General features: G+C 38.9%; 1 protein-coding gene and 1 long non-coding RNA gene across 2 annotated transcripts; both read left to right on the top strand.

Moving 5' to 3' along the window:
• Positions 1 to 1190: 1190 nt before the first annotated feature.
• LOC122656397 (gibberellin-regulated protein 12-like) lies at positions 1191 to 2136 on the top strand. Its single transcript, XM_043850888.1, has 3 exons — positions 1191 to 1276; positions 1594 to 1615; positions 1936 to 2136. Exons 1-3 carry the CDS (start codon positions 1199 to 1201, stop codon positions 2115 to 2117), a joined length of 282 nt encoding a protein of 93 aa, XP_043706823.1. The 5' UTR covers positions 1191 to 1198; the 3' UTR covers positions 2118 to 2136.
• A 4276-nt stretch (positions 2137 to 6412) lies between these two features.
• On the top strand, positions 6413 to 11455 carry LOC122656398. The gene is made up of 2 exons (XR_006332098.1): positions 6413 to 6517; positions 11396 to 11455. It is a non-coding gene; the product is annotated as an uncharacterized LOC122656398 (long non-coding RNA).
• Positions 11456 to 12296: the final 841 nt, after the last annotated feature.

Raw genomic sequence — 12296 nt, 5'->3', positions numbered from 1 at the left:
AAACCATTATCTTTCCCTAAAATCTGTCTATTCATTTGTATTATCCTATTTATTGCGAGATAATGAAGGAAAGTATATGTTCAAAATCATAAAAGAATCCCAAAATTATCTCTATGGAGATGTAGGCAAGGTTTCCTAGATAAAACCATTATCTTTCCCTAAAATCTCTCTAGTTATTTGTATTATCTTATTTATTGTGAGGTAATGATGAAAAGGATACACTCAAAATCCTAAAAAATTCCCAAAATTATCTCTATAGAGACAATTGCAAGGTTTTCTAGATAAAACCATTGTCGTCCCTAAAATCTCTCTGTCTCTCTCTCTGAATGTCTCAATGTACAATCTATAGATTCCACAGTGGACTACACAATCCAGAAACTTTTCCATTTATCTTTGGTTCCGGCCTCTTATGAATAAGGAAGGTAAGGGGGGACCTAAAAAAAAATAGGGAAAAAATTTTCTGTCCGAGAGTGTGGCCTATGCCAGCACTCCCATGAGTCTATCTCTCTCCTCTTCATGGGAAAACACACCTCTGCCCCCTTGTTTTAACGAGGAGAGAGATAGACACATGGGAGTGCACTCCAGTACAGAAAACTGTTTCCCAAAAAAATATTATCTTTCCCTAAAATTTCTGTAGTTTTTTGTATTAACCAATTTATTGTGAGATAATGAAGTGAAGAATATTTACAAAATCCTAAAAGAATCCCAAATTGTGAATGTACCAATATCTTTCCTAGATAAAACCATTATCTTTCCTAAATTATCTCCATCTCTCTCTCAATCCTTCCAACTCATCTTTTAAAACTGTGAATGTACCAATATACAATCTATAGATTCCATGGTGGACAACACAAAATTCATAAACTATTTCATTTATTTTTGGTACCTCTTCATGAATAAGGAAGAAGTGGATTTTTTTTACCAAAAAAAAAGTGAAGTAAAGTGTGGATTTTTTTCCATAAATAGTACAACATTTATAGCATTAAATTAGACTAAAAATGGAAGAAGCATTTAAGAATTTTTTTTTTTTGGTAAATAAGCATTTAAGACTTTTGATATCTTGCTTTCATGAGACATTTATGGCTAGCTACTCTCCAACTATATCAAGTGTAGAAGGGGGTCGGAAACCCTATCATTTCAAAGGTGATTCAGTGCTTGCGGCCTCTTTGTGTTTCTTCTCTGCACAAAAACTGCAAACATGCCTCGTTTCTCATGTCTTCCTTCTGCCTTTCTCCTCATCCTTCTTGCCATGTCCTTCCTCATGGCAGTTGCAAATGTGAGTCTCTCTCTTCTTCTCTTTCATTCCGTGTGTGTATGTATGGTTTGCACGGTTTTAAGAATCGTGAGTCCAATTGATGAATTGGCCGTGACCGATTGACCTGATTCCTATGGATTCTGCTCTGTTTTTGATTGATTCCAGGTGATTCAAATCAAAATCAGCATTGATTGATTCTATTCATGATTCCATTTTGAAACCTTGGTGGTTTGTCTTATAGAGATCATAGTTTTATGTTAATCTTTAATTATTGTTTAAATTAACTTCAAGCTTTTACTAATTATTTTTTTCTCTCTTCCATTTCCCCTAATTGACAGGCGGCCAGTGTTAGCTTACAAGGTACAAGGGTTCACATTTATCATATATATTTCTTCAATTATGTTTTGTTGATTGTAGACTACCACAGAGGTTTCAACTTTGAGTTGGTTGGTTACTGGTTAGGGCAATTGGATGATCAATATGGTGATGTTTGGCAGGTGTTGCCCAATGTAATAATCCAATGCCTAACCTAGTTTTCATCAAACCACAACCTTGGCCCAATATCATCTTCGGCCAGTTGGGTCGATAAGGTTTAACCAGACCCAAGTTGAAACCTTAGACTGGACTATTTTGTTTCTATTGTAAGAAGCTACTAATGAAGAACTTGAATATGGCTACAGATTGTCCCAAGGCATGCGATTATCGATGCTCAGCGACCCAATACAAGAAGCCTTGCTTGTTCTTCTGCAACATGTGCTGCCAGAAATGCTTGTGTGTCCCCTCAGGCACATATGGTCACAAGGAGGAATGCCCATGCTACAACAACTGGAAGACTAAGGAAGGCACACCCAAGTGCCCTTGATGCATGCCCCCTTGAAATGGCCTATTTGGAAGTTATGAAAAAGTTATTTTAGACATGTTTCATCAACCTTCTCTTCTCTGGGTGCTTATTGTGCAACCGGATTTGATTGTCTAAGAAAAATTATCTTTAATGTTGGTGAACAATTTGGATAAAGCATCGGCTGGCATATTCTACAAGTCTCACTTGCAACATACTTAACAACAAAATAACTCAAATCATAAATATTAGTTAACCCTCGTATAAATTATCTGCTTCTACTTTGACCACTACCTACAACCAAGTCACTATTCTCCTTTGAAGTTTCATCACCGTTATTTTCCCACCATGTCTCATTCATCAGCAAAGCAGCAATATTCTCGTCAAGTTTAAGAGAATCCTTATCAAACAGTAGTGTAGTCACAATGTGATCAAATGAAAGAGGTAGTGACGCTAACAGGAGAAGTGTTTTGTCTTTCTCTTCGATCTTCACATCAAAAGCCTACAACTCAGTTAATATCTTATTAAACTCATCAAGTGCACCTCAAACTTCGCTCCTCTAACAATCGAAGGCCATATAATTGTTTCTTAAAAAATAACCAATTTGTCAACGACCTGGATTTGTACCTGCTCTCTAGCTTTACCCAAACTTTCTTTCGATCCACCAATCCAGTGACCTCACAAAGATTGTTAACCACAAGATACAACTGGATCATGTTGTTTACTAAATCCCTCCATTCTTGCCACTCATCGTCCCTAGGTGTGAAAGTTTGGCCCTGAAGGCTAGAGCTTGCCTTGACCTGCGTGCCCTGAACCCGAATAGGGCATGGATTTAGATACTCTAGCCCTGAGGGTGGGTTAGGGTTGGGAATTTCTGGCCCTAAGTCAGGATCGGGTCAGGCCAGGGTTGAGGCATCGGGCTGAGCCCCGCCCCGGCCAGGCCCAACCTGACCATGTCTTCTTCTTCCTGTTCTTTTTTCTTTCTTAATTGGACTCCTATGTTTTTGCGGATTCCGTTATCATGACAAGTTATAGGCAACCTTTGGGAACCTGGAACCCTGGCCCGGCCCAACCTGACCACGTCTTCTTCTTCCTGTTCTTTTTTCTTATTCTTCTTTTTCTTTCTTAGACTCCTATGTTTTTGCGGATTCCGTTATCATGACAAGTTATAGGCAACCTTTGGGAACCTAGAACCTACCTAGGTTCATTCCTTGACCCCCAAAACTACTCTTTGATGTGATTTATCACGTTTTCACCAAGATTTTTATTGGCTAAGGGGTTTAATTATGCAATTTTGGGTCATTGATCTCAAATAGCCCAATCCTCACCCAATATCAATAATTCTAGAGTGAAATTGAGTCATCCACGTAATTCAAAGGCTAAGGATGTCACACCCCAACGACGCATGGGTAGGACCATGAAAGTGGGGTCTGAAGGTCCTGGAACAGTTTCATATATAGAAGGGCAATATGGTCATTTCATGGAAGAGAGAGAGAGATGCTAGTATATGTTTCCCTGACAGATCAAAGAACCTTTTCGCATAAAACAATAAGGAAAAAGTTTTCCTGCATCGTGGGTGAAGGAAAAAAAACATCTAGGGTAATAAATGCTCTGCCCCCTATTGTGCAAAGTTGATATGACCCTCCACTATTCCTTGATGCCTTGTGCACACCATTTGAACCCCTCAATCAAGGGATTCTCCCTTGACCATGGGTGAAGAAAAATTGCCTCCTAACAATAAATTTAATGATTTGCTTGGATTATCATGTATTGCCTAATTTTGTCACAATTTCTTGCAATCTGGCAAAGATGTTTGTGAGGTAGGCCCGTTAAGTAAGTTTATGAATTTGAATTTTCCCGGGTTAGGCTTATTGCTCAGCTCATGTGCATCATTACCATACATACATTTAAAATCACTTCCTATTGGATGACAAGAACCATTAAAAATTCAAAAAACTATCGGTATCTTGCACAACTCACCTAGAAAGGATTTCCCTATGATCCTCGGTTGGCTGGAGGCATTGCAAGTTGATTGCATGCCCCACTAGGAAGTCAAGGGATCGAATCTCCTGGATTGCATATTGTGCCAAAAAGACACCCTTCTCTCCCCCCCCTCCCCTTAGCTGTAGATTGTGGGTTTGTCTTAGCCTTCCTGAAAGGATTTCCCTATGATCCAAACAGCTGCCATGTGGGATGTGGCAGTTTGGATAGGGCATAAATTTTGTAAAAAAGTGGGGTCCAAGGTCTGCTATTCAAATGTCAAACTTCTCAGATGGAGTTTGGTAAGTGATAAATTAGAACTGGGAAAAATTCAAGACCATGAGAGAGTCATATCAGTGGTCGATCGAAATAATGTATATGTGAATGGGTATAAATAGAGATACATGGAAGGTATTTGATTGAAGAGAAAAAGAAGGTTATGAGGCTAAGGGTGTCAAACTGGATGGTTCTAAGTAATTGGATGATTCCTTATCAGTTTTGGTCCCAAGGGGATCAATCCCAGAACCATCCCATCCTGTTTACCAAACGGTCCCAAAACTCAGATTTAGTCCAATTTAATAATGGGACGGTCCGATTCCAGTTCCTTAAGGGTTCTAAGCACTCAAAGTCTTGAATAGTCAAATATGTACAAAATTCCTACGTATACGTATAAATTTATCAAGCATTGAAATAATTGAATATATTCCCAAGCATATAAGAATCAAACATCAATCAATTCTTAAGAATACAAACACTCAACTAAACCCAAAATAATTGATAACCCTTAGATTTTCTTTGTAATTATAATATAACTCTAATATAAATTAATATCTATTAAGTATGAACCAATCCTAAATAAGTAATTTAGGAATATTGAACAGGTCCTAGCAGTTCCGATTCTAACCAATTCCTTATTGAGCTTTCGGTTCTAAATCCATTGGGAAATCCGTCCCAAAACCGTCCTGTCCCATTTAATAATCGGTCTCAAAACCAGTTCTCAAAACCATCTCATTTAGTAATGGACGGATCGGTTACGAGTTTAATTTAGTGGGATGATTTTGGGATGATTCCATATTGTAGACTCAAATTGACACCCCTATTCAAGGTTGCATGGCGTCGACACGCAGACATAGGAAGGGAAATATGATTGCACCGTCCCCATGAAATAAAAAATCCAACCAGAGCTGGATACCCCCACATGCTCTCGTTGGCCTCCCCGCATTGGTTCGGGGGCCACATAGGCTGACAACGATTCCCCTCCCTTTTATAAATTTATAAAGGTGCCAAGAAATCTAGTGCATTTTTCATATGTAATCTATAGACTCCATGGTTGACTGCACAATGTGAATACTTCATTCATTTATTTTTGGTACTTCTTTATGAATAAGGAAGGAAGGCCTTGATTATTTTTACCAAAAATAAGGAACGCGTGGATTTTTTTTCCATAAATAATATAGCATTTATAGAAACATCAAAAAGGGAAGAAACATTTAAGATTTTTTATTTTTTGGTAAAAAGCAGTTAAGAATGTTTTTTGTTAGTAAAAAGCATTTAAGAACCTTGGTTCATGAGACATATATGGCTATTCCTACTCTCCAACTATATAAATTGTAGAAGGGGCTGGATTCTTGATCATTGCTAACGTGTTTCAGTGCTTGTGGCCTCTTTGTGTTTGTTCTCTGCGCGAAAACTGCAAACATGCCTCGTTTCTCATGGCTCCCTGCTACCTTTCTCCTCATCCTTCTTGCCATGTCCTTCCTCATGGTAGTTGCAAATGTGAGTCTCTCTCTTTTTCTCTTTCATTCTGTGTGTATGTGTGGTTTGCACGATTTTAAGAATCTTGAGTCCGATTGATGAATTGGCCGATTTGGATCAGAATCGTCGTGTCCGATTGACTGATTCGGATCAGAATTGGCATTGACTGATCTGATTTCTGATTCCATTTTTCTTTTGAAAACTTGGTGGTTTGTCCTATATAGATCATAGTTTTATGTTAACCTTTAATTAGTGTTTAAATTAAATTCAAGCTTTTACTAATAATTATTTTTTTCTCTTTGATTCCCCTAATTGACAGGCGGGCAATGTTAGTTTGGAAGGTAAGGGGTTCACGTTTATCGTATATATTTGTTCAATTATGTCTTGTAGATTGGAGATCAGCACAGAGGTTGCAATTTTGGGTTGGTTGGTTCAAATTGAGCCAAACCCAAGTTGAAACCTTAGATTGGATTGTTTTGTTTTCTGTTGTAAGAAGCTACTGATGACAAATTATAATTTGGCTACAGATTGCCCCAAGGCATGCGACTATCGATGCTCAAAGACCCATCACCAAAAGCCTTGCTTGTTCTACTGCAACATGTGTTGCAAGAAATGTTTGTGTGTCCCCTCAGGCACATATGGTAACAAGGAGGAATGCCCATGCTACAACGACTGGAAGACTAAGGAAGGTACACCCAAGTGCCCATGATGCACGTCCCTTTGAAATAGCCTATGTGGAAGTTATGAAAAAGTAATTTAGACATGTTCCATCAACCGTCTCTTCTCTGGGTGCTTATTGTTCAACCAGATTGGATTCTCTAATAAAAAATTATCTTTAATTTAATTTTTTTGAGCAATTTTGATGAACCACTAACCACCAGTTTGCATGTTATACAAATCCCTCTATAAGCGTACTTAGACATGTTAGGCAAGTTATAGACGTTGAATTTTGTGTCACCCCTTGACAATGACGATAAAAGATACGAACAGATATCGGTATCTCTCAAAAAGGACTCTTATATCTACACTTGAGTTGTATCACCTTCACATCCCTAAAAATAATTCTAAAGATCTTTTTTACCAAATGCTAAAGGAGTATACCCGCCTTCCCCAACCATGTCAGTAGGTATAGAGGGGTAGAACCCCGACAGATTTTGTTTTTTATGTGAGGCATAAAGGACGAGCATCGATGCTTCACTTGAAGATGGACTGGTCTTAAAAAACTCAAAAAAAAAAAATAAAAAAGACCAAAAAAGTGGGGCAAAAAAACCTGAAAATGGTCATTTTAAGGGCTTTTGTGACACTGCAGAGCCTTTGTGAGGAGGCCCCTAAACTTCGGGAAGCATAAGTTTTGCCCCATTTTTCATATTTTGAGTGAGGGAGTTCCATCTTTCAGCTGCCTCGGTATTCCGCCGAACCTCTGCCTCAAGATTTGCACCCCTATTACTCTGTCCGCACCCCGTGTGGCCCGAATCCATTCTTTTACCCTTCAAAACCCTATTTTTCTCACTTTTTCCAACATCCCCTTTCAGGTAACCCCTATTATCCCCTTCTGACGTCATTACTTTGTTTGAGGTATGAGTATCAAGCTCCGAAAACCCTCCAAGACGTCATTACTCTGTCCGAAATCTGAGTAACAAAAGTCCTTTTACAACCGTTACTATGTCCGAAGTCTTAGTAATCCAAACTCATTTCACATAGTTGTTACTCTGTCCAACGAAATTGAGGCAAGCCGTTTATCCATCTCCACTTGAGGTGGGACATCTAATATACTTTGCATTTGCATTGATAATGCTTTCTCCCACATTTTTTCTTTGATTGGATTTGTTTTTAGATATGCATTTCTACTTTGTCCTTCATTTCTGGCATAATTTAGACCATTAAAATAATATGTTTTAGTGTAAATAGTAATTTTTACTTGTTAAAATATCTTGTGTAATTTTTTTTTATATATTTGATGCATTACAAGTCAGCCTTGCATATTTATATAAGACACATCATTACAAGAGAATGTTCAAAATCAAGCATCTAGTGGAAAGACCGGTTTAACCGGACGAGATGGGGTGCTAATACCTTCCCACTCTCATAACTTGACCATTTATCTAGACTCTCTAACCAGGCTATATGAAATCATGTAGCCCTTTCCAACCCACCATGGATGGGGCTATCTCCATTGGGTTCTAGGTCCGAATCTTAGGTGGTGACTCATTTATTATAATGTTCATATCATGATCCCAAACTCCCCGTCGCCAAGGGACCTCAAAAGCTTCGGACTACCGTCCGCCGCAAGGTGGAGAAACACTTCTTTGGAGGTCACGGTACCCACACCAGTCCTTCCTAATATGGCGTTATATGCACTGATAATCTTGACTACCATGAAGTTGGTCATCACTGTAACCTGATTTGGTTTGGTTCCCATGGTCATTGGTAGTACTATAGACCCCCCAACATGAACTGATGCCCCCCTAGAAACCATAAATTAGGGAGTGGACTGGCGTCAACTTTTCTGCTCCTAAATTCATCTTCTCAAAAACATAGTAGAATAGGAGGTCGGTCAAGCTACAGTTGTCCATAAGGACTCTCTGCACCTCAAAATTAACAATAACCAGTTTTACTACAATATATAGGATCATCATGGGGAACATGTGGCATATACCTTCAAGATCGTCATCAATAAAAGAGATGATCTGGTTTGTATTCGTCCTCTTGCTTGGCCACTCTGTGGCACTGACACTTTGGATATGGACCTTGGCTTTTCTGTTGGACAAGCTCTCCAGGGTAACTGGTCCACTGATTGTGGCGATTGCCACGCTAAAGCGTCATTGTCGGCCTAATCCAGAAGGAAGAATAAATACATCAATATTACAAGAAGCAATGGGAAACATTTTGAGGAGGGTATTGGAGATAAATTCTCAATCGAGATTTTATGATTTTGAATTCTTTTGAATTTGATTTGCTTGGTTGTATAGATAAGATTATAGTAGCTATAGATATGCTTCCTTTCTTATAATCCTTTGATTCTTTCCTGTAGATAAGGATTGCCTTATTGGTTTTCTTGATTTCATTCATGTGATTTGTATAAATATACCTCAATAAAATAAGATAATCATCCTATTCTAAACAATTTGAATACTTTCTTAACTGAGGGTCAGACATGAATAAAAGATTAGAAAAATGATGAGAAGAAGAAGAAGAAATAACAGGGACCGAACTGGGATAAGATGAAGCAAAGGAAGTGGCAGGACCATGGTTCGTGATCTCAGTATCGTTCAAACTCGGACAAATATGACACTTTTGTTCCTGTTTTTTTATAAATAAAAAAAACTAATTTTTTACATTTACCCCTGTCAGTAAGGTTGGATCGGATTGGTATTGGGATGGGTCTTGATCGATACCGATCTGATTCAACCAAAATCGGACGATCCGATCCAATACCTCAAACCATGGGCAGGCCTGACACTAGCGGGGCTAGGAACGTACAACCTCCAAAAGGCAAGGAAGGGGATCCAATCTCCTCCTCAGAATCCGAAATTTTCTTGACTTACTTTCGAGATTTGAAGCAGATTTGGAAGAAATATTATGGAAAACAAACCGTCCGAATTCTTTTGATGGCCGAATTTAAGGAAGTCGTGGATTTATTTTCCATAAATACTATAACATTTAAAGAATTTTGAAACCTTGTTTCTTTTCTTTTTTTTTCTTTTTTTTTTTTTTTTTTTTTTTGATAATAAACCTTGGTTCATGCATGAGACATATATGGCTACTCCAACTCTCCAACTGTATATAGTGTAGAAGGGCCGGTGGGCACTCTATCGTTCCTAACGTTGGCCTCTTTGTGTTTGTACTCTGCTTGAAAACTGCAAACATGCCTCGTTCTTCATGGCTTTCTTCTGCCTTTCTCCTCATCCTCACCATTTCCTTCCTTGTGGCAGTTGCAAATGTGAGTCTCTCTCTTTCTCTCTCTCTCTCTTCTTCTTCATTTCGTGTGTTTGTTTTGATATCTTTACTGAATTGATGATCATTTGGTGATAGGGGGAACCATAGTGATCCTGTTGTGGAATGGATGGTTTCAGGATTAGAATTGTGTGTAGTTTGCATGGTTTTAAGAACCATGAATCGGATTGATGAATTGGTCGGTTTGGATCAGAATCGACTGTGGCCAAATCTAACTGATGCCCTTTGATTCGGATCAGAATCAGCAATAACCGATTCCCGATTCCAATTTTTAGGAACTTTGGTGGTTTTACCTAGATCTATGGTTTTATGAAATGCTTATATCCTCGATCAAAAATGACATGCTTCCTGCTTGTTTCTTCCATCATTGATGAACCCAAAAGCCAAAAGGGAATGCCCTTATTATTATCATTTTTTTTAGCTCCTAAGCCTTAATATAGTTTACAACAATTCAGATCTTCTACGGCGTGCTGTCCATAGCAGCCATAGCGGCCCAGACACACCGCTGCATGCAATGTTCGCCTTACCCCTGCTTGGGCAAGGTGCTCGGGCAGGGGTAAGGTGGACATTGTGTAAGGCAGTGTGTCTGGGCTGCTATGGTTGCTACGGGCAATGTGCCGTAGATGATCACGATCCAGTTTACAATGGGACTGAACCCAAAAGCCAGCACTAATGTAATTTACATTTGAAACTGAACTTCTCGAATTAGGGTTTTCCTATACCCCATGGACGGTGTGAGATGGAGTGGGGTGGTTACCCACATCCGAGGGGTTTCCCCAAGTTGCAATAATGAATGCCAAAATTTACTTCAAAATTTTATTTTTTTTTCTTTTGTAGTCCTCGGCCTTACACTGGGGCATGGGCAGGGAACCATTGGGGACCAAACAGGGACTAGACAAGGACCCACAAGGGGATAGGAAAGTGGTTCACTGGGTCACACTTATTACTACACTAGTATAATAGTACTACTACTATTTCAAGAAGGTACGTGGGGGTAAAAAAGGTCGAACTCCGCCGAACTTTCCCTGGATTTACGGTAGACCAACTGCCTAGCTACCTGCCACTGAGCTAGAAACTCATCCCCAACTGATTCCTTTCTCAACTTAATTTGGTAATTTGTTTGATGATTCCACATGAGAATATTAAATAAGGTTGAGGCCAACACTTGTGTGGATGTTAAGCTTTAATTTTTGTCTAAAGTAACTTCCAACCTTTACTAATTTTTTTCTTTTTTTGTTTATTTCTCTTCCATTTTCCCTATTTGACAGGCAGCTAGTGTTCGCTTAGAAGGTAAGGGATTCACATTTATCATATAAAGTTCTTCCAATGCCTAACCTGGTTTGATCGGACCACAATCTTGGTCCAATATCATGTTGGGTCAGATTGGTTGGTAGGTTGAACCAGACCCAAATTCCAACGTTAGACTGGATTGTTTTTGTTTCTGTTTGTGTTGTAAGAAGCTATTTATGAAGAACTTGAATTTGGGTACAGATTGTCCCAAGGCATGTGATTATCGATGCTCAAAGACCCATCACAGGAAGCCTTGCTTGCTCTACTGTAACAAGTGCTGCGACAAATGCTTGTGCGTCCCATCAGGCACATATGGGCACAAGGAGGAATGCCCATGCTACAACGATTGGAAGACTAAGGAAGGCAAGCCCAAGTGCCCTTGATGCATAGTAATTTAGACATGTTTCACCAACCTTCTCTTTCTCTGGGTGCTTATTGTTGAACCAGATTTGATTGTCTAATAAAAAAAATAATCTTTAAACTTTGGTGAAGCAATTTGGATGAAGCACTAGCATGCATGTTAGAGTTTTCTCAAAACCCTAATCTCAACACTCACACGTACTTCACAGGAGAGAGGAAGTAATAGATCAATGGGGGGAGAGGGAGAGGAAGAGGAGAGATATGATTGCCGAATGAGTGAGGGAGGGAGAGACTCGTATGTTAGGATTAGAGAATTAAGAGATCCTCTTCTTTTATATGTAAATCTCGCTTGGTGCGTTGGTCAAGTGTTCACTTGTTGAATGCTTGGTCATGGGTTCAAGTCTTGGAAATAACTTCTCTGGAAACAAGGATAAGACTACGCACATTTGACCTTCCCCAAATCCTGCTAAAAACGGAAGCCTTGTGCATTGGGTACGGCCTTTTTTTTTTTTTCCTTTTTCCTTTCTAGATCATCACCCTATCTTCATGTTTTTCCTTTCTAGATCATCACCCTATCTTCATGTGAGATCTCATCTCTCATCAGGATCCCCGTCAAAAATTTTTTTTTTTTTGGTTAAATAAGATCCCCATCAAATTGGGTGTAAACAAAAGTCTATGATCAATCAAGATGTGCTACATAAATGGGTTGGATTAATAAAAAAAGGGGTCAGATCCCATTGGTATTCCACCCAGCATGCCATGTGTCATTCAAACGCCATATTCCCAATACAATATTTACTAATATGTACACTACCAAGTCGGTATAATCAATAACTCTTAATTTAAGTAGATAATTACGCATTA

The sequence above is a fragment of the Telopea speciosissima genome, chromosome 3, assembly GCF_018873765.1.
Source record: "Telopea speciosissima isolate NSW1024214 ecotype Mountain lineage chromosome 3, Tspe_v1, whole genome shotgun sequence".
NCBI lineage: Eukaryota > Viridiplantae > Streptophyta > Magnoliopsida > Proteales > Proteaceae > Telopea > Telopea speciosissima.
The sequence above is the reverse complement of the archived record's forward strand: the minus strand, read 5'-3'. Positions and strand labels throughout refer to the sequence as shown.

What these genes read in the sequence shown, in the direction of transcription:
- LOC122656397 (XM_043850888.1), top strand. Translation starts at nt 1,199, where the DNA reads ATGCCTCGTTTCTCATGTCTTCCTTCTGCCTTTCTCCTCATCCTTCTT. An exon ending in TCCTCATGGCAGTTGCAAAT is followed by an intron (nt 1,277 to 1,593) that starts GTGAGTCTCTCT and finishes CCTAATTGACAG; the next exon opens with GCGGCCAGTGTTAGCTTACA. An exon ending in GGCCAGTGTTAGCTTACAAG is followed by an intron (nt 1,616 to 1,935) that starts GTACAAGGGTTC and finishes ATATGGCTACAG; the next exon opens with ATTGTCCCAAGGCATGCGAT.